Consider the following 21804-nt stretch of genomic DNA (forward strand, 5'->3'; position numbering starts at 1 on the left):
TTAGATAATTGAAGAATAATATAGCCTTCTTAGTGGGTTTATATGTACATTTAGATTATTTTTAGCATGTTTTATAGGCAATTTTTCTGTTTGACAGTCCGTATTTTCCTATCCGTACCGCCCATAGGTTCATAAATTATTGTAGTATTTATCAACAAAGATTTTGCGCTCGATCTTTTCAATTCAATTTTATGGAAAAACGAGCAGAAATGCATATGATTTTTTTTGGACCTCTTGATAGATATATGTCTATGGATTCAGGAAAGGTATCACTGTAATTGATTGAAATTTTCCTTTGGACCAAATTTTGGAGACTTTTGTGACATGTTCACCCCCCTTTTATGCAATATTTTGTATCAAAGAAATGCAGATTGTTGCCATGGTTACACCCAAAAGAGATTATATTTCACCATTATAACCATTAGAAATCAAATCTATGGAAGATTCTCTTTCTATAAATATACACATGCATAACACAAATATTAAGCCTTATTTGTTAGAAAGGAAGGGAAAGAGGATGTTTAAAAATTATGAGTGTCAATTTTAAGTTTTTTTCCTAACTGTGTATTGCTACCTTATGGCATTTGACAAATCACAGAATTGCTTATTTTTAGACAAATCATACCACAAATCTATTGATATTTAGATTATAGATACAATTATGAGGGAGAAACATCTTTTAGTATGACAATGTATGTTACTTTTGTTGTTTATTGTCCTTAGCAACCAATATAGACATTTTGACACAAAGACTTGGTTCAGTCATAAATTGATACTTTATTGGCTACCCCTTGGAAAAGAAACAATGCGCGTTATGTAGAAACCTCAGAAGGGAACGCTTTATATTTTTTCATGCGACTAAATCAAATTTATTATTTTAGCAAGTATAAAGTCACAATTTAGCTTGAATTAAGTCTAAATTTGTTCCGGCTGTTATAAATTAATTCAGTATTTCCTAAATTTTAACCAAGGCTTTGGTATGCTAATACACAACAAAATTGACATTCTAAAGCCTTAAAATAGCTTTAACTTGTAAAATTTGTCTACTGTTAAGGTTAATTTAAGTTTTTAAACAAGAAAAGACAAGCACAGAAGGTATAGTTTTAGAAATTTTATTAAAAAAGGAGAATTTACACTTCAACATGGCATGTTTCACCAAATCACTTTTTTGTTGCATTTCAGTGTCAACTGCTAACCTTCATAAAATATTTATTTCTGAACCAATTTTCAAAACTAGCAGGCCAATTTGCTCGTTTAAGCTAGCAGAACACAGAAATCCATTTAAAGTGGAATTGGAAAAAAAAATGTTTATCCTTAAGGTAGCAATACACAGTTAGAAGTTTAGTTTCGCATTATGGCCATGGTGAATTTTTTAAATATGAAAGTTTTTGTACAATAAAATAGATTTTTAGATAATTGAAGAATAATATAGCCTTCTTAGTGGGTTTATATGTACATTTAGATTATTTTTAGCATGTTTTATAGGCAATTTTTCTGTTTGACAGTCCGTATTTTCCTATCCGTACCGCCCATAGGTTCATAAATTATTGTAGTATTTATCAACAAAGATTTTGCGCTCGATCTTTTCAATTCAATTTTATGGAAAAACGAGCAGAAATGCATATGATTTTTTTTGGACCTCTTGATAGATATATGTCTATGGATTCAGGAAAGGTATCACTGTAATTGATTGAAATTTTCCTTTGGACCAAATTTTGGAGACTTTTGTGACATGTTCACCCCCCTTTTATGCAATATTTTGTATCAAAGAAATGCAGATTGTTGCCATGGTTACACCCAAAAGAGATTATATTTCACCATTATAACCATTAGAAATCAAATCTATGGAAGATTCTCTTTCTATAAATATACACATGCATAACACAAATATTAAGCCTTATTTGTTAGAAAGGAAGGGAAAGAGGATGTTTAAAAATTATGAGTGTCAATTTTAAGTTTTTTTCCTAACTGTGTATTGCTACCTTATGGCATTTGACAAATCACAGAATTGCTTATTTTTAGACAAATCATACCACAAATCTATTGATATTTAGATTATAGATACAATTATGAGGGAGAAACATCTTTTAGTATGACAATGTATGTTACTTTTGTTGTTTATTGTCCTTAGCAACCAATATAGACATTTTGACACAAAGACTTGGTTCAGTCATAAATTGATACTTTATTGGCTACCCCTTGGAAAAGAAACAATGCGCGTTATGTAGAAACCTCAGAAGGGAACGCTTTATATTTTTTCATGCGACTAAATCAAATTTATTATTTTAGCAAGTATAAAGTCACAATTTAGCTTGAATTAAGTCTAAATTTGTTCCGGCTGTTATAAATTAATTCAGTATTTGCTAAATTTTAACCAAGGCTTTGGTATGCTAATACACAACAAAATTGACATTCTAAAGCCTTAAAATAGCTTTAACTTGTAAAATTTGTCTACTGTTAAGGTTAATTTAAGTTTTTAAACAAGAAAAGACAAGCACAGAAGGTATAGTTTTAGAAATTTTATTAAAAAAGGAGAATTTACACTTCAACATGGCATGTTTCACCAAATCACTTTTTTGTTGCATTTCAGTGTCAACTGCTAACCTTCATAAAATATTTATTTCTGAACCAATTTTCAAAACTAGCAGGCCAATTTGCTCGTTTAAGCTAGCAGAACACAGAAATCCATTTAAAGTGGAATTGGAAAAAAAAATGTTTATCCTTAAGGTAGCAATACACAGTTAGAAGTTTAGTTTCGCATTATGGCCATGGTGAATTTTTTAAATATGAAAGTTTTTGTACAATAAAATAGATTTTTAGATAATTGAAGAATAATATAGCCTTCTTAGTGGGTTTATATGTACATTTAGATTATTTTTAGCATGTTTTATAGGCAATTTTTCTGTTTGACAGTCCGTATTTTCCTATCCGTACCGCCCATAGGTTCATAAATTATTGTAGTATTTATCAACAAAGATTTTGCGCTCGATCTTTTCAATTCAATTTTATGGAAAAACGAGCAGAAATGCATATGATTTTTTTTGGACCTCTTGATAGATATATGTCTATGGATTCAGGAAAGGTATCACTGTAATTGATTGAAATTTTCCTTTGGACCAAATTTTGGAGACTTTTGTGACATGTTCACCCCCCTTTTATGCAATATTTTGTATCAAAGAAATGCAGATTGTTGCCATGGTTACACCCAAAAGAGATTATATTTCACCATTATAACCATTAGAAATCAAATCTATGGAAGATTCTCTTTCTATAAATATACACATGCATAACACAAATATTAAGCCTTATTTGTTAGAAAGGAAGGGAAAGAGGATGTTTAAAAATTATGAGTGTCAATTTTAAGTTTTTTTCCTAACTGTGTATTGCTACCTTATGGCATTTGACAAATCACAGAATTGCTTATTTTTAGACAAATCATACCACAAATCTATTGATATTTAGATTATAGATACAATTATGAGGGAGAAACATCTTTTAGTATGACAATGTATGTTACTTTTGTTGTTTATTGTCCTTAGCAACCAATATAGACATTTTGACACAAAGACTTGGTTCAGTCATAAATTGATACTTTATTGGCTACCCCTTGGAAAAGAAACAATGCGCGTTATGTAGAAACCTCAGAAGGGAACGCTTTATATTTTTTCATGCGACTAAATCAAATTTATTATTTTAGCAAGTATAAAGTCACAATTTAGCTTGAATTAAGTCTAAATTTGTTCCGGCTGTTATAAATTAATTCAGTATTTGCTAAATTTTAACCAAGGCTTTGGTATGCTAATACACAACAAAATTGACATTCTAAAGCCTTAAAATAGCTTTAACTTGTAAAATTTGTCTACTGTTAAGGTTAATTTAAGTTTTTAAACAAGAAAAGACAAGCACAGAAGGTATAGTTTTAGAAATTTTATTAAAAAAGGAGAATTTACACTTCAACATGGCATGTTTCACCAAATCACTTTTTTGTTGCATTTCAGTGTCAACTGCTAACCTTCATAAAATATTTATTTCTGAACCAATTTTCAAAACTAGCAGGCCAATTTGCTCGTTTAAGCTAGCAGAACACAGAAATCCATTTAAAGTGGAATTGGAAAAAAAAATGTTTATCCTTAAGGTAGCAATACACAGTTAGAAGTTTAGTTTCGCATTATGGCCATGGTGAATTTTTTAAATATGAAAGTTTTTGTACAATAAAATAGATTTTTAGATAATTGAAGAATAATATAGCCTTCTTAGTGGGTTTATATGTACATTTAGATTATTTTTAGCATGTTTTATAGGCAATTTTTCTGTTTGACAGTCCGTATTTTCCTATCCGTACCGCCCATAGGTTCATAAATTATTGTAGTATTTATCAACAAAGATTTTGCGCTCGATCTTTTCAATTCAATTTTATGGAAAAACGAGCAGAAATGCATATGATTTTTTTTGGACCTCTTGATAGATATATGTCTATGGATTCAGGAAAGGTATCACTGTAATTGATTGAAATTTTCCTTTGGACCAAATTTTGGAGACTTTTGTGACATGTTCACCCCCCTTTTATGCAATATTTTGTATCAAAGAAATGCAGATTGTTGCCATGGTTACACCCAAAAGAGATTATATTTCACCATTATAACCATTAGAAATCAAATCTATGGAAGATTCTCTTTCTATAAATATACACATGCATAACACAAATATTAAGCCTTATTTGTTAGAAAGGAAGGGAAAGAGGATGTTTAAAAATTATGAGTGTCAATTTTAAGTTTTTTTCCTAACTGTGTATTGCTACCTTAACGTATTTTCCATACAAACTACACATTCGGTACTCATCGGCATATCCCTACGGCAAAGTTCCAAACCAGTCTGAGACCTCGCTCATTTCAAAGGTATTGACCCAGACTATTCCCTGCTTAAATATTTTTCTGGGATATGGGCCCGTCTAGCCACCACAGGGGTTCAAATTTGCCCCTTAACGTACTTTTCATATCAACTACACATTCTTTCGGTACTCCTCGGCAAGTCGGATTTTCTTAAAAAGCGATCGCCAGAGCGTTTTAGACAAAGTCGACCCTTTAAACTGAATACTAGTATTACAGATTTTTTCATCAAAGTCAAGGACGATTCTTCGCAAAATCATGCCAATTTTCGTTGTTAGAATAAAGGACACAGAAGGAGAAGTGTTGCCTTCAACTGAAATATCGTTTGCCGGCGGAACAAAACTATCCATACCTGCTGCATTTTTATGCACGTGTCCTAAGTCAGGAGCCTGTTGTTCAGTAGTTGTTGTTTGTTGGTGTGGCTTATATGTGTTTCTCCTTTTGTATATAGATTAGACCGTTGGTTTTCCTGTTTGAATTGTTTTACACTAGTCATTTTGGGGCCATTTATAGCTTGCTGTTCGGTGTGACCCAAGGCTCCGTGTTTAAAACCGTACTTTGACCTATAATTGTTAACTTTAAATACATTGTGACTTGGATTGAGAGTTGTCTCATTGGCACACATACCACATCTTATTTATATACAAAGTGCCAAAAAGACAAAGAACAAAAATGAGAACACCAAAGCAACGGAGATACAGACAACCAACATATTACACAAAAACTAAAAAGTACACACATCAACGAACAGCACGAACACATAACAACTGGGGTGAACTCCTGTGTTCCGGAAGGATGAGCAGTTCCTGCTTCATACAAGACACCCGCTGTTTGCTAGTTATAAGACATCTATGACAATTCAATGGAGATCATTTTAGGCGTTGAGTTAATTATTCAATTATTCAGTTCAAGATCTGAAGTCCTCAGAAAGTAACAGTAATACAAGAAGTCATAAATATGCTGCAATTATAGTTGGCATTACATGTAAAAAAATAAAAACACTTCTGAAGTTGATAAATTAAAGAAATGTCAAAGTACAAGTGTTAAATCAAGTTTCATACCATTTTAATAATTGTTTTGACCAATATTGTCAAAACCTATGATTTGATGTTCACAAAAAAAATTATAATCGCTCGCCTTCACTTTTCAAGCTTCGCCTAAAAAATTTTCAAATTAATCTTTTTTTATTAAAATTTTCAAATCGCTCGCTCGCCCCAATTTCTGAAGTGGAAAAATCTGTAGAACAAGAAATTAAATTGGTGTGGCCTAAATTGTACATTTTTTTATTAAACGAACAGGGTCCTGCAAAAAAAGTGGCTGCTATCATCATTGGTAGTTAAAACGGACTGCCATCTTTTGAGAATCACGACAAGCCGTTAAAATGTCGAATTCCGCCGTCAAATTATATTAACTAAGATTTTGAGATTTTTGGAACGTTTGAGTCTTATACAGTTTTTTGGTTTTTAGATCTAGACATATCATGAAAATTGGCTGCTGGAAAAAAGTGGTTGCTAGCTTGATTGGCTGCTAAAAGTGAAAATGCAGCGTATTTCTAAACATATGATAATATTATAATGGAAATTATGTTAGAATTCGGTTAATTATAAGTAATTATCGTCCAAATGAAAAGGAGACATTCTAAACCAAAATTGAAATCATTTCGAAAGCGATGCTCTGTTTTGTCTTTCAGATACATATACTTTAACTGAATCATATTCTTTTGATTCGAAATTTCACGAAAACATGTTAAATTTGCAATATTGATCACACTTGTGACATATTTTGAAGAATTATATTAACTAGAGCCCATTTTGTAAAACAAACTCTATGAGAATCTTGATCTCCTTTTACTATCTAATATATAGTCAATATTCATAAAATTTGTACTTTAACTTCGCTGTTCACATAATAATATTTAAAACAAATCTTCGTTGTTTGAAATTGAATTTCTTTCCAAACATAGAAATTCTTATTAACTAAATCGAATTTTAATTGTAGATATTTGCACAACGCATTGTTTTCGACTTACCACTTTTAAATTACTTGTCTACGTCAAAATAAAAAAAAAATAACTACCATCATATGTATATTAATGTTCATTTAAAGCATACAACTAGCAAAACAGCAAATAAATAGGAATTGAAATGTCCATAACCTGTGAAAACATCGTCAATTCGGCCTAACGTCTTTTGACGTTGCTTTCAGAATTGGCGCAATGTATTCCCGCCAATTCAAATGTTTAACGTCTTTTCAAAAATATCTCTTTTTCCAGTATGATGACCCTACGGTTTTATTTCCTCACTTTGTTTAATAACAAGCAATGCATATTCTATTGACTTTTCATTGGTTATTTTTTTTTTATATTTGATTTTTTTAGATAAAAAAGGCGGGAAAAATTATGTTAGCAACTTATCTTTATCATTTGTCCCTCGGAAGATGATAATATCAATAATATGAATATAATTTCTGCTAACATCAAGGTTAACAAAATAAAAAAAAATATGTGATACAGACTTTTTGTAAAATGTTTCACTCCTAATAACTAAAAGTCCCGATTTCCAAATTCCATAAAAAAGATGCCGCTTTAAATCGAAAACGAGGTCGGTGACCCCATTTTTTTATTGGCTAATTTTAAAGCTTTTACCTAGCCTGAACTGAAAATAAAATTTTAAGGAAGAAATTATTGGTAGATCTGAATGGAAAGATTTGTCTTTAATTGAAACCGCTTATAATAAGTCAATGATATTTGGTATGCAGTTTTATAAGCATTTGCATTTTTCATTTCCATGGAGAATTTTTACCCTGCACCTTCAGTCACAGCAGCTATAGAATGAATTAATGGGAGCAAACTTGGTTTCTGCGTTAAAATTATGTATTTTCTTTATTCTTTTCCTTGCAAACGTTGTGTTAAAGAACATCCTGAAAAGTGCACTAGAATGCTCAGAATGCAGGATTATGTACCATGCTACAGCTTTTAGAGGCGCCCAAATTTTGGTTTAAGCATTACTGCAGATATGCTTAGTGTAAGCTTTTAGAAAATAAAATCTCTGAACACACTGGGCCAGAACTTGAACAGTTATGAACCATACTGGCACTACTGCTTGAAAGTAATAGGTTGAACCAGGTAAAGCAACGCTACAAATCGAGCACTTGTATTACAGTCAATATAGGTATAATATAAAATCAACAACCGGACATGACCAGTGGCGTAGCCAGGCAAACAAAGAAGTGAAACGTAATAGACAGGGGTCTGGTGGAAGCTGAATCATGGTGCAAAATCCTGCATCTTGAGCATTCTAGAGCACTTTTCAGGATGTTCTTTAATGCAAGGAAAAGGATAAGAAAATACATAATTGTGTGTCTTTTGTGTATTTGTAAGGGTTTTTTTTTTGTGCTTTGTATCGATCTGATGAGTTTTGACATTGTTTGATAGTTTGTTCTAGTTTTGCATTTTTAAACCACTGGGTCAGGTTATGGTGAATGTTTAGCGCCAGCAAACATGTTAAACTCCACTACATTCTGTATGTGCCTGTTTAAAGCCAGTAGCCTGTATTTCAGTGGTTGTCGTTTGTTGCTGTGTATCATATTTGTTTTTCTCATTTTTGAAGGTCGTACGGTGATCTATAGTTATTTACGTCATCTTGTCTCTGGTAGATAATTTTCACGTTGGCAATCATACCACATCTTCTTAATTTTATATGATATATATGTTCATGAAAGAACGATCCACCAAAGCATAAGATATTATACAATCTTACACAGAGAGGTTAATAATAAACTGGCATTAAATTTCATCAATCATTAACCAACTCACATATTGGTGTAATACTTCTTGGAAATATAATTAATTTATGCGAGTGAACCAATATAATCCGCTTTTCGGCCTGACTTATGGAGTACTTTGTATTAGGACACTTAGTTTGGAACGCAAAATTCTAAATCATTAAACATTGTGTACAAAAGGGTATACTTGTGCTTGAGGTAAAAACAAAAAAATGGAAATTGACAGCATTCTCTGGGCTTGATAAAAAAAGTTTGGTTGTATTGAGAACTCATTGCGCGTCGTGGGAGTTGAAACTGCATGACTGTATATATTGACCAGTACTCAAGGATTACATACGTTCAACATCTTATCGGGTTAAACATACCGTTCAATATTGCATTTCTGAAATGATCAATTAACTAGACGAAAAATAAAACTGAAATAGAGTATATGTAATTATATTTGATGATGAAGTCACACACAAATAAGTGTGTTTTTTTTTTTATTTATTTAAAAGTATCTATAGCTAGTCTTTTGTCTTTCTTGAGAGCGTTGCAGTCAATGATTTTTTTTCTATATTCAATCACACATCTCCTTGTATGTATGCAAATTACAATATCCATGCAAAAGTTCCGTTGTTCTAATGATATATTCATTCTCTTAAATAATCAAAAACAAGTTGCTTTAAAAAAAAAAAGACAATACGTGAACCTTAGAACTTTTTTATTCTAATTATTAATTCAACTGAATAAGAAATTATATATCAGTGTTTTGCATGGTCTTGTGTATGGAAGATAACATTTTCTTTTTATTGTAAATCATTACAATTTTGGCATGTTGAGAGAAGTGTCTAACATAACGCAATGAGGAAAAAAATAATAGATTCCCAGACGTATAATTTCTTAGAGAATAATAATGATTCAAGACATGGGGGACACATTTACCTTCTTCCAAAAATTCATAAAATTAATCTAGAAATAAGTAATGAGGCATTGTGAACTGGTCAGCTAGCAGGACACATTAATGTTCGTTACCGACCAATCATCAATAAATGCAACTCTCCCGCGAGAGATACTTACTTGATCTTATTATAAAACCATTATTGAAGAGGCATAGCTTTTACATTCAAGATAAAAAGATTCCATTAATAAAATAGAGTCACATGAGGTAAAAAAAAGAATGCATTCTTATTGCCTATGATGTACGTTAAGGTACACAAATATGATCATTGATAATTAAGAAGAAACTGTTATCAATGCATTTGAATTAATTGACACACAGGAGAATACACTTTAAAGATTCTCAACAAAATAGATTTAATTGCATTTGTTAAATTAATTCTTAGAAACAATGAATTTGAGTTTAATGGACTGTTATACAAACACATTATAGGAGCGCCCATGGATGGTATATTTTCACCAACATGCACAGATCTGCATCTGTCTGTCCTATTCATTAAAATCTTAGATAAGTTCCAATGGAGAAAAACATCAAATCACACTGACAATAGGGATGACGGTTTTATGGTCTTCACAGGCAAATTAGAGCAAGTTGAAGATTTCTTTAACCTAGCAAACGAAATTGACCGTCTAATTTAGTTCTAATATGAGGTGTCGACATCTAGTATGACCTATTTAGAGGGTGGTAAAGGGTTATTTTCGTGCATCGTTTTCGGCCTTTTTATTTCACGTGATTTCGTGTTTCGACGTTTTATTTCTCGTTTTCTCGTGTTTGGTTCGACGTGCGTGCTTCGTTAATTTGTGTTTTCCCTTAATTATTTTCCGTGTTTCCTGTCGGTATTCTCATTTTCTCGTGCTTGTCCCGCATTTGATTAAAAAGTAAACCAACTAATTCAAAGTCAGCCCAGATATTGTTTTAAATTATAAACTTATTAACTGGTCCCAAGATATTTATTAATAGCCTATTGTATTACTATGATAAATCGTCTGCAACTAGAGGACGCTAAAAAGTGACCACATGCAGGGTCGCTATATCAATTTATAATGACTGCATGATCTTCAAGAACGGCCGAGTAATAACTTTTGGTACTTTTTTCCTAAATATTTACGATTTTATTCCTTTGCTTCGTTTTTCCAGAGTGTTTTTTTTTTTTCGTGCAAAGTTTGTGTGATTTGTTATTTCACGTGTTTCCGTGTTCAGACCCACCTTTTTTTAGATACCGAAGTGAACAAAGGTGATCAATTCCATAATAATGGAAATCTTGATGTTAAGTCACGTATATTAAAACACAGAAACGTATCAATATTTACCAATCACTAGTGCACATCCAAAACACACATAAATTTAAGAGTATTAATTTACAGTGTGTGAATAATATAAGAAATAAAAGTGACATCAATGAATTAAATAAACATTTAATTAGCTTACAAGATAACTTAATTGATAGAGAATACAGTAAAAGTTGTAAAAAATGTATATTAACGAATAGTCTTTTAATATTTTACTTATTTTATTTTCATTTGAAACAGATTTTTTTTTATCTGATTTGTCAAAATGACAAGTATGCATAATGATTTTATTGTTACAAATCAAATCCAAAAGCCCACTTAGGGGTTCACGCAACAAACAAGAGAAGATTTAATCTTTAATAAGATAATGATAGCACCAAGAAAAGTGTCATAATATACTTGATATCAGATAATAAATGTTTTCTATTTTGGTGAACAAGTCTTTTTATATGCAAACACTTTAACTTCCGCTAAGTGGAAGTAGCTCCTGGTTCTTAGGGCAAGCTTGACCACCCGTCCTTTTATAGGTTTACGGCACTTCAGTATAATATGACTCCCATTTCTAGCCGGGCCTCTGTAATAAGCGCACCGCGTCATTCTTCTTAAAGTTGGACCAACACTAACAGTCATTACATGAAGTCTATTACCTAAAATGAAAATGAAAATTTTTAACACTGTGACCAGTTCCTGCATTGAGAAGGAATTCGTGCAAATCAGAAAAATGTTCAGAATATCACTATACTATGCTTGGTATTCCAACAAAACATGCAAGATTTTTCAGTTCAACAATTTTGACATGTATCACTTTCAATTTCATGCGGATTATGGTAGTAGTTTGTTCTTGCAAGAAGCGACGAAAGACCCAAAATTCACATACGTTTGTTAAATATGGCTACTTCGGACAAATGGAGAACGAAAAGAATGATCCTTTCAATTGACATGGACAAGGCGGGTTGGATTGTATGGACAGGTAATTTTGCGCTAAAATAACAAAAGTTTCAAAAAAATATAAAAATGAAAACTATAATCTTAAGGTAAAAGCTGGAGAAATAAAAATATTAATATACAACAGTTAGAAAAATAAGGATTGAGCATCTATAACACCTCAAAAACCAGAGACGGAATATATGTTCCTTAGCCGTTTATAATCCACTAGTGACGCCCATCATGTAAGTCTTGTCGTAAACTAGCCATTTGGTGAGTCAAAATCCTGTGTGATTAGACGTCATGAAACAGACGATAGCGTAAGTTTTCCTGTCTAGCCCAAGCTAAGACACAACCAAATTCATTAACCATAGGTACAAATAAATTTTAAGTATCTCTGAAATTTGACCGAGCGCTTACAAAGATGTTGCAGAACTGAGGTATTTAAATACGTGCGATACAGTTATAATGGGTATCTTTTTTTCTAACCCGATGACTCGATCAATGTATTGATTAAATCAAAAAGTGGTATTTTGCCATGTGTACTAGATTTCTACTTTATGCTTAATTTATATACAAAGCATTGAATTACTGAAGATGATATTTAAAAATATAAAGCAGAACAAAATGTATGTAACTTCGAGATTCGAGTGTACCTTACTACTTTCGAGTGCACTTTAACTACTAAAGAATACCCCTAAACTTGTGTAGTTAAAAATGTCTGCCGTTTTCCTTATATATTATTACATTAAGGATGTTCGCTCCTCTTGTTTTTGAATTTTTGCCAGATATTCGGAATCATCTGGTTTAATCCATGTTGTGCCATTAAAAATGTTTGCCCACTAACCCCTACTTTTCTTTCCATAATTTGATTACAAATAGTTTAAATGTCATCTTTGAAAATCTTATAAAACCTTGTTAATTTTTTCCTCCTTTTTGAAAGAAAAAAAGGCGCCAATGTTAAGTGTATAAAAAGTCTAGAGAGAATTATTTCCCGCCAATTTTTCAATGGCTTATATCTCAAAAACAAGCACACGGACCCTTCATTTTGTTTCTGCTTTTTTAGTTTCTTTATTTATATACTATCAATTTATCACAGTCTTTTAAAAAGCTTGTTATTTAGAAACAGAGTAGCGAACATCCTTAAGTAAGATTGTAGAGAACAAGTCATTTAATTAGGCATTTTCACAAGACAAATCTTGGCGAAATGTTAAATTATCCTACTTGGCTATTTATAATTCATGCAGGCATGCAAACTTGGATAATTTCATATCATGCAATGCGCTACGGTACATCTTTATGTTCATTACTTTAACAATGCCCGGGTATGTTAATTTGCTTACTTATCCATATATAGTTACTGTACTTTGTCTGACGGAATTCAGAAGAAAAAAATTGATTAGCTTTCTTATCCATATACAGTTACTATACTTTGTCTAACGGAATTCAGAAGAAAAAAAAATGATATGCTTCTTTATCCCTAAATGGTTCCTGTACTTTGTACTTTGACGGAATTCAGAAAAAAAAATCGTTTTAAAATTTATTAAATACAATTTGTCACGTCAAACTACTGATTTTGGTAGGTCATATCATTTTAGATCTTAACGAAAACGGCTTATCTCAAGGCTACATGGCTGCTACAAGCGAATTATTATTTCACTATTTCACTTTCATTAATGATTGAACCAAAAAAAAGTCATATTTTATTTTATTATTATATCGCGTAGCTAGTGCCCCTATAAAATTTTCTGTTAAAGATTAGTCTGATGAAGAAAAGGTGATTTTGATACTCAATCCATCAACAACATCCCAAATAAATAAGTTGGGGTCCTATAAATCAGTCATTAGAAATGAGGACAGGGGACTCTGGACTATTTACTTTTATTCTACTGATGTTTTTACGATATGCAGATATGTGGACATCAGGCATGGTCGCTCTTTTTCATGGCGTCACAATATAATTTTCAGAGGAATGGAAGAAAATTTGACGTCAAAATCGAATTTTGACTAATGACAAACTGAGATCAAACGCGGAACCACACGTGATTATACGGAAGCCCAGAGGGGACCTACAAAAAATAATATCATATCGTTATCTCAATATATATATCGTTATTTCGATATAATTAAATCGTTATCTCGATATATTTATCTCAGAGGGGACCTACAAAAAATTAATATTATATCGTTATCTCAATATATATATCGTTATTTCGATATAATTAAATCGTTATCTCGATATATTTATCTCATTATCTCGATATTTATATCGTTATATCGATATATTTATTTCGTTATCTCGATATAATTATATCGTTATCTCGATATTTATATCGTTATTTCGATATTTATATTGTTATATCGATATAAATATATCGTTATCTCCATATATTTATTTCGTTATCTCTATATAATTATATCGTTATCTAGATATAATTAAATCTTTATCTCGATATATAGTTAAGGTGGGGTGGGGTTATTGCACCTTTTTTGCAAATAACTCAAAAACTGATACATATATCAAAATTCTAGCAGAGGGTAAAATTGATTAGTACATAATGATCTGTATCTGCCAAATTTTAAGTTTAGGTTGATCGGAAAACTTATTAAAGAGCTATGGGTCTATATTTGCAACTTTTTCAAATCTTCATATTAGTTTTGACAATATCTCGAAAGTCGTAAAAGCTAGAGCCTTTTTTAGTTTTTCATCAATATTCCAAAGTATTTCCTGTTTACAGAAATGTCATTTATCCAGGAGCAATAGAAAGCTATCAAAGTCCACTTCAATCTTTATTTAACATTGAGTTTAAGAAATACACAGTTCGCTATGCATAATGATAAGCGCATATAATATCAAAAAAATATAAATGCATGATAATTATATAAAGGCTTTAATTGGTAGAAGATATGGAAATATAGAAAGTAATTTTGAAAATTTAGGCGAAATGTATGTCTTACTCTAAAAGAAGTATATAAATATATGCAGTGTTGTATATATATGTATATTTATTATATACTTAGTAGTAAATACAGATAAATTGTATGTGTAATACAATCATTGGCAAGCGTGCTGTATCAGCCACATTGATGATATCGATATCAGCACGGTTGCAAAGGCTTTATCACACCTTTAATCTATATGACGTCACGTCATCGATTGCAGTCACTGTTGGAAAGGCTTTATCAAACCCCTAATCTTTATGACGTCATGTCAAACCTCTATTCTGTATGACGTCATTTCAACCCCCCTTATCTGTATGACGTCATGTCACATTAAACACATCTACGTGAGGTATATGTATATAATAAAGTGTAGATGATATAGCTTTTACAATATCACACACCGTATCAACCCTCAACCAGAGCTCTTGGGATTATATTGCTGTCTCGGGTTGATACGGATGTGATATTGAAAAAGCCAAATGATATTCTCTATATATTTTAAAATACGTCTAAACATCAGCCCAACAATGTTAGGTCTGTAAATTTGCTCTCGCAAATTGTTTGTTCTTCCCTCGCCGGGATTCGAGCTCCTGATATATCGTGGCACCAAATCGCCTTGCACTATGCCCAACGCGCTAGACCACTCGACCACCTAGGCTCTACAATAATAAAGCTTTCGGTGGCCGGATGTTACTTTTCCTCGTCGTATATTTTAAAATATATATATACATATACAACACTGCATATATTTATATGCTTCTTATCGAGTAAGAAATACATTTCGCCTAAATTATCAAAATTACTGTTTCTTATTTGTTTTTATCGATTAAATCAAATCCATTCAATTCAAATTTTAGATTAAAAGCTAAAGCCTTAGTTTAAATTGGATATTGTTCAGATCATTAAGAGCTACAATAAAGTCTTGTGGGCAAAACTTTCAGATTTTGCTTCTCTTAAAATACCCAAATTTGCAGATTTTCGCATATTTTTGCTTATTTATTGAAAACTATAGGCCCCAGGTTTGCTTGAACATTTTTTCTTTTTTATAATATACACAAGGTCAGTAACTCGATAAATCAAGAATATGGTCTTCGTTTTCTCGTTGTATTTTATTTATGTATAATTAAATTGAGAATGGAAACGGGGAATGTGTCAAAGAGACAACAACTCGACCAAAGAGCAGAAAACAACTGAAGGCCACCAATGTGTCTTCAATACAGCGAGAAAACCCCGCACCCGGAGGAGTGCTTCAGCTGGCCACTTAACAAAAAAGTATACTAGTTCAGTGATAATGGACGTCAAACTAAACTCCGAAATGTATAATAGAAACTTAAATTAAAAATCATACAAGACTAGCAAAGGCCAGAGGCTCCTGTATTGGGACAGGCGCAAACATGCGGCGGGGTTAAACGATGTTTTGTGGGTTCTCAATCCTCCCCCTTTACCTTTAGTCAATGTAGAAAAAACAAACACACAGCAATACGTACAGTAAAACACAGTTTAAAAGAAGTCCGAGTCCGATGTCAGAATAGGTAACAAAAGAAACTAAACAAAATGACAATGATACATAAACTAAAAAAGGAATACTAGCAGTTACTGACATGCCAGCTCCAGACCTCAATTAAATTGTCTGAATCAACATCTTAAAATTTTCAAAGGTATGTTCCATTTTCTTTAAAACGAGCCATAAACCGACATTTTACATGTAATAACAAAAAAGTTATGCTATGAAACATCTCATAATTTGAATCTATTTACCGAGGTCGGATAACTATCGGTCAGCACCGGCTAACACCACTGGGGGATTAATCGAACATTCTTCATTTCGCGCGCTTCAGATGGATGACAAACCTTGAAAGACATTAAACAGGCTTATTTTTTTTGAGCTGGCAGTTTGATCCGCTTGCTTGATATGTCAATTTCTGTTTACATTGATTGATGTTTGCTTAAAGTCCAGTCGCAAATATTTCATGCATAATCAGGACGAAAAGAAGAAAGCAACAGACCAGGAAAGCCGATTGAATTGCCGGTGCAAAAATGTAATGTCGTTAAAGTTTTGTATCAATCTGTAGCTGACGCGAATGCGTAGAACTGTCGATTTTCAATATAGGTCCCAGACACGCTTGAAATAGTATATATATCTGTAATATACAAGAGGTCGGACAACTATCGGGGAGTGTTTGCTAAATCACTGGAGGATCAACTGACAGTTACAGTAACTCCTAACGACAAAACCATTATATTTATATTTTCCTGTGTACATTTTTTTTATTACAATAACGCCAATTTGTCCCAGGAAAAAGTTGTCTTATTAATTCTCTTACTACATCTCATTTATTACGACCTCGTGTATATTAAAGATATATATATATACTAGTTCAAGCTAGCCTAAGACATTTAAAACTTATGTTAAATAAAGGTTAAAATGGACTTTGTTAGCTTTCTATTGCCCCTGTATAGATGGCATTTTTGTAAACCGGGAACCTTAATCTGTTACATGGACGACTAAGATAAGCGTAAACAGGAAATATTTTGGAATAATAATAATAAAAAAAGGCTCCAGCTTTTAAGAATATTGTAAAGATTATATAAAAAAATGAGAAAAATTGCAAATAAAGGGCCATAGCTCTGAAACGAATTTTCCGATCAACCTGAACTTAAATTTCAACAGAGGCAGATCATAATGTATTGATCAATTTTACTCTCTGCTAGATTTTGATATCTGTAGAATTTTTTTGAGTTATTTGAAAAAAGGTGCCATAACCCAACTTTAACTATATAATGATATCGAGATAACGACATAATTATATCGAGTAAATGATATAATTATATCAAGATAACGATATATATATATATATATCGATATAACGATATATATATATATCGATATAACGATATAAATATCGAGATAACGATTTAATTATATCGAAATAACGATATATATATATATTGAGATAACGAAATAAATATATTGAGATAACGATATAATTATATCGAGATAACGAAATAAATATATCGATATAACGATATAAATATCGAGATAACGAGATAAATATATCGAGATAACGATTTAATTATATCGAAATAACGATAAATATATATTGAGATAACGAAATAAATATATGGAGATAACGACATAATTATTTCGAGATAACGAAATAAATATATCGATATAACGATATAAATATCGAGATAACGAGATAAATATATCGAGATAACGATTTAATTTTATCGAAATAACGATATATATATTGAGATAATGATATAATATTATTTTTTTGTAGGTCCCCGCTGGGCTTCCGTATGATTAGATAAAAATAATCAACAGGTATATATAATTTCACTAAATATCTGCGATTTATTCTTACGGTTATTTTTTTTTAATGCAAGTGAAAGAAAAGGTGTAGTTATAAAGAAATATTTATATAAAGAGTTTGTTCTTGAATGTGTATGTCCTGGGATTTTTTATAATCTTAGATTGCTTTTTAAGGATGTTCGCTCCTCTTGTTTTTGAATTTTTGCCCGATATTCGGAATCCTCTGGTTTTATCCATGTAGTGCCATTAAAAATTTTGCCCACTAACCCCTACTTTTCTTTCCAAAATTTGATTACATATAGTTTAAAATGTCATCATTGAAAATGTTATAAAATCCTTGTTATTTTTTCATCATTTTTTAAAGAAAAAAGGTGCTAATGTTAAATGTATGAAAAATCTAGAGAGAATTATTTCCCGCCAAATTTTCAATGGTTTATATCTCGAAAACAAGCACACGGACCCTTCATTTTTTTCAGCTTTTTTAGTTTCTTTATTTATATACTATTAATCTATAACAGTCTTTTAAAAAGCTTGTTATTTTGAAACAGAGTAGCACACATCCTTAAGTTCAGACTGGATTGATAAGTGTGACCTATGCTTTATTAGTTTTTCCGCGATTAATTACCTTCTTGGAGAATTCGGTTACCATTCCATTTACGTTTTAGACCTTTTTTAAGTAAGTTTATCAAACGTCAGAATTTTGTTTCGTTATGTTTCTTTTCGATTTCGTTTCTCATTTTAGTAAAAAAAAAACCTTTTCTTCATGTATGCATTTAGACGATTTGCCATCCTTGTTTGTTTTAATAGTTCATCTAATCCATTGCCTCAAAAACTTCTTTAAATACTTCCGAACATTTTTTTTTATAAAAGAAAGTTCGGGTCCATACAACCCGTATAACCCTGTTCAACAATCTGCTACCATTTGCAAAGTGCATGTAACAAATCAGCCAGTCATCATCAATACGATATTCAGACTATCTAATTAAAATATCTCTTATTCAGTCATGTTTGTAAGCGGGTTACGAAAGATCTTAATTTTAATCTGATTGATATTCAAATACATTTGTAACATGACCAGTGAAAATTATTCTAAAATATACTGGTACATATACGTACCTTGATTTCCAGTTTTTTTTATTCCCGATTTTGTAAAGTTTTGCAAACATCAGGGATTCGTTTACTTACCGTTTCTTCGTCTATTCCAAATTTCAACATGATGAACTGAGAAGGAAGATCCGAGGTCTACCCACCAATATGGATTCCTTTGATTACCCGTATGAAAAAATGTAGAGAGATCGCCGTCATTACCAGCTCTGGCTCGGAAACGCTTATAATTTGAACTTTGACCTGTCATTTTCTTGAAAGACACATCTTCCAAACACATATCATGTGGAAGCGGATCTAAGAAAAAAGAATAAAAAGTCGTTGGACTGCCCCGCTTTATCTATTAATATACAATTCGTCATGACTAAATTGTTCAGAAAAGAAAAAAATGTGTGCAAAGTTAATATACGTTTTAAAAAGCAATTTAAAACCAATGTTTTAATGATTAATCAAAATCAAACTTTATTTCTATTTTTAGAACCAGGAAACAACCCGACAATACAAATCTTAAAAAAAAAGAAATGCAATCGTGAACCTAAATGCCTCTTTGGCATGAAAGATCAGATAGTTGTTGATACAAGATACTTGGTTTTATCTCATTTTTCTTGTATGGAAACTGACATGGATTATACATTTCTCTATCTCAACCCCTCTCTCTTTCGAAAGATAACATTACAACATGCAGGAGTCACTTTTGTGGCTAAAGTGGAAATGTAAATGTGAACAAATTTAATGAAATTAATCATGATTATTTGTTTTCGTAGCCAGTTTGAAAATAGTTCAAAAGCTGTATTCTTTTTTGATAATCCCGAGCTAAAACTGTTTTTGAAAACCAATCAAATTGGTTTAAATGGTTTGATCATTGGCTATCATAGTCAAGATACTTTTCATCTCAATTAATCTATACCACAGGCAACTCCAATCCAGCTTTTGAAGTGAAACAGTTTGAAACCTCAACGTTATACTTGTACAAACAAATCTAACCTTTTCATATTTAGCTTGTCCTTTTGTAAAAGGCAAGGTTTGATAAGTGTCATTTTTGGCCTCCTCTGGTTGTCTAGCAACGGGTTTCATAGAATTCACTGAATAGCCAACTCAGATGCATTGGCTCTAGGAAAAGGCCTCTGAATCGATTAAAATGTGTTACCAAACACATCAACATATATTACGGGTGAATTATTAAATTATTAAATTATTAAATCATTAAATCCAGGGTTGGGATCCCGCTAACATGTTTAACCCCGTACCATTCTGTATTATGTGCCTGTCCCAAGTCAGGAGCCTGTAATTCAGTGGTTGTCGTCTGTTGCTGTGTTACATATTTGTTTTTTGTTCATTTTTTGTACATAAATTAGGCCGTTAGTTTTCTCTTTGAATTGTTTAACATTTGTCATTTCGGGGCCTTTTATAGCTGACTATGCGGTATGGGCTTTGCTCATTGTTGAAGGCCGTACGGTGACCTACAGTTGTTAATTTCTGTGTCATTTTGTTTCTTTTGAAGACCTGTCTCATTGGCAATCATACCACATCTTCTTTCAATTTATATATAAAAAAAATAGATATTTTTATTCAACATTGATTGAGCATAAAACTTATAGAAATGTAATTTGAATTTAAGAACAACTATTTCATATTTAATTTCGCAGCCGAAGTCCGTTGTCATAAGTTCTTGCGTAACAAAAGGGAAATAAGCAATTCGGAATGTCAGACATTTTATTTAAGGTAGATTCACTGTATACCGCAATCAGCACAATCGGTCTTGTTATTTGCCTAAATCTGCAGATTTCCAATTTATGTTAAAGAATGTTTATTTGTATGAAGACAAATAGGTGATTTATTGCATAATACAAAATGTTTGTGTTTTAGGATCAATTTTTCTACTTAGCCATTTAAGGAAAGATAGCTCTGATAGACCAGACTCAAGCTGGCTGCCACTTTTAGCAGCCAATCAAGATAGCAGCCACTTTTTTCCAGCAGCCAATTTTCATGATATGCCTAAAAACCAAAAAACTGTATAAGACTCACACGTTCCAAAAATCTCAAAATCTTAGTTAGATATAATTTAACCGCGGAATTCGACAATTTCACGGCTTGTGGTGATTCTCAAAGGATTTCAGTCCGTTTTAAATACCAATAATGATAGCAGCCACTTTTTTTCGGAGGACACCGTTTGTTTAATAAAAAGTTGTACAATGTACAATTTAAAATAGTTTTCAGTTTTGTTCTTTTTTTTATCGTTTCTGGTTCCTTATGATAAGGAAGTACAGTAACAATGTAGGAATAGAAAATTAAAAAAAAATAAAAGTACAATTACCATTGTTAATAATAGATTTAAGTAACTTGTGAGGAATCGTGTTATATATATAATTCCAACCAATTTGGACTGAATAAAATAGAGGCAATGCAAGATAGAAAAATCACATACATGCTTTCCATACACTCGGCATCCTCAAATATCCAGTATTTTAGTTGAAACCATTTTTAATATCTATTTCTGTATATATGAAATGAAAACATTTCGATATACATGTAATGGTTATCTCTTTTTTAATGTGAACAAGTATTTTCATAAAAATCCTACGTGGACTATTTTGTACGGCATGCATCATTACCAATTCA

General features: G+C 31.6%; 1 protein-coding gene across 1 annotated transcript in view; it reads right to left on the bottom strand.

The window, feature by feature from the left end:
- Nucleotides 1-9376: 9376 nt before the first annotated feature.
- Nucleotides 9377-21804, bottom strand: part of LOC127710760 (uncharacterized) — a 34827-nt gene continuing 22399 nt past the window's right edge. Inside the window, exons 3-4 of the mRNA XM_052216725.1 lie at nt 19267-19482; nt 9377-11545 (exon numbers count right to left, since the gene is read on the bottom strand). Of these exons, the coding sequence (XP_052072685.1) occupies nt 11322-11545; nt 19267-19482 (440 nt within the window). The 3' untranslated portion in view covers nt 9377-11321. The remainder of the gene's footprint in view (nt 11546-19266; nt 19483-21804) is intronic.

This window comes from Mytilus californianus, unplaced genomic scaffold, assembly GCF_021869535.1.
Source record: "Mytilus californianus isolate M0D057914Y unplaced genomic scaffold, xbMytCali1.0.p SCAF_8, whole genome shotgun sequence".
NCBI lineage: Eukaryota > Metazoa > Mollusca > Bivalvia > Mytilida > Mytilidae > Mytilus > Mytilus californianus.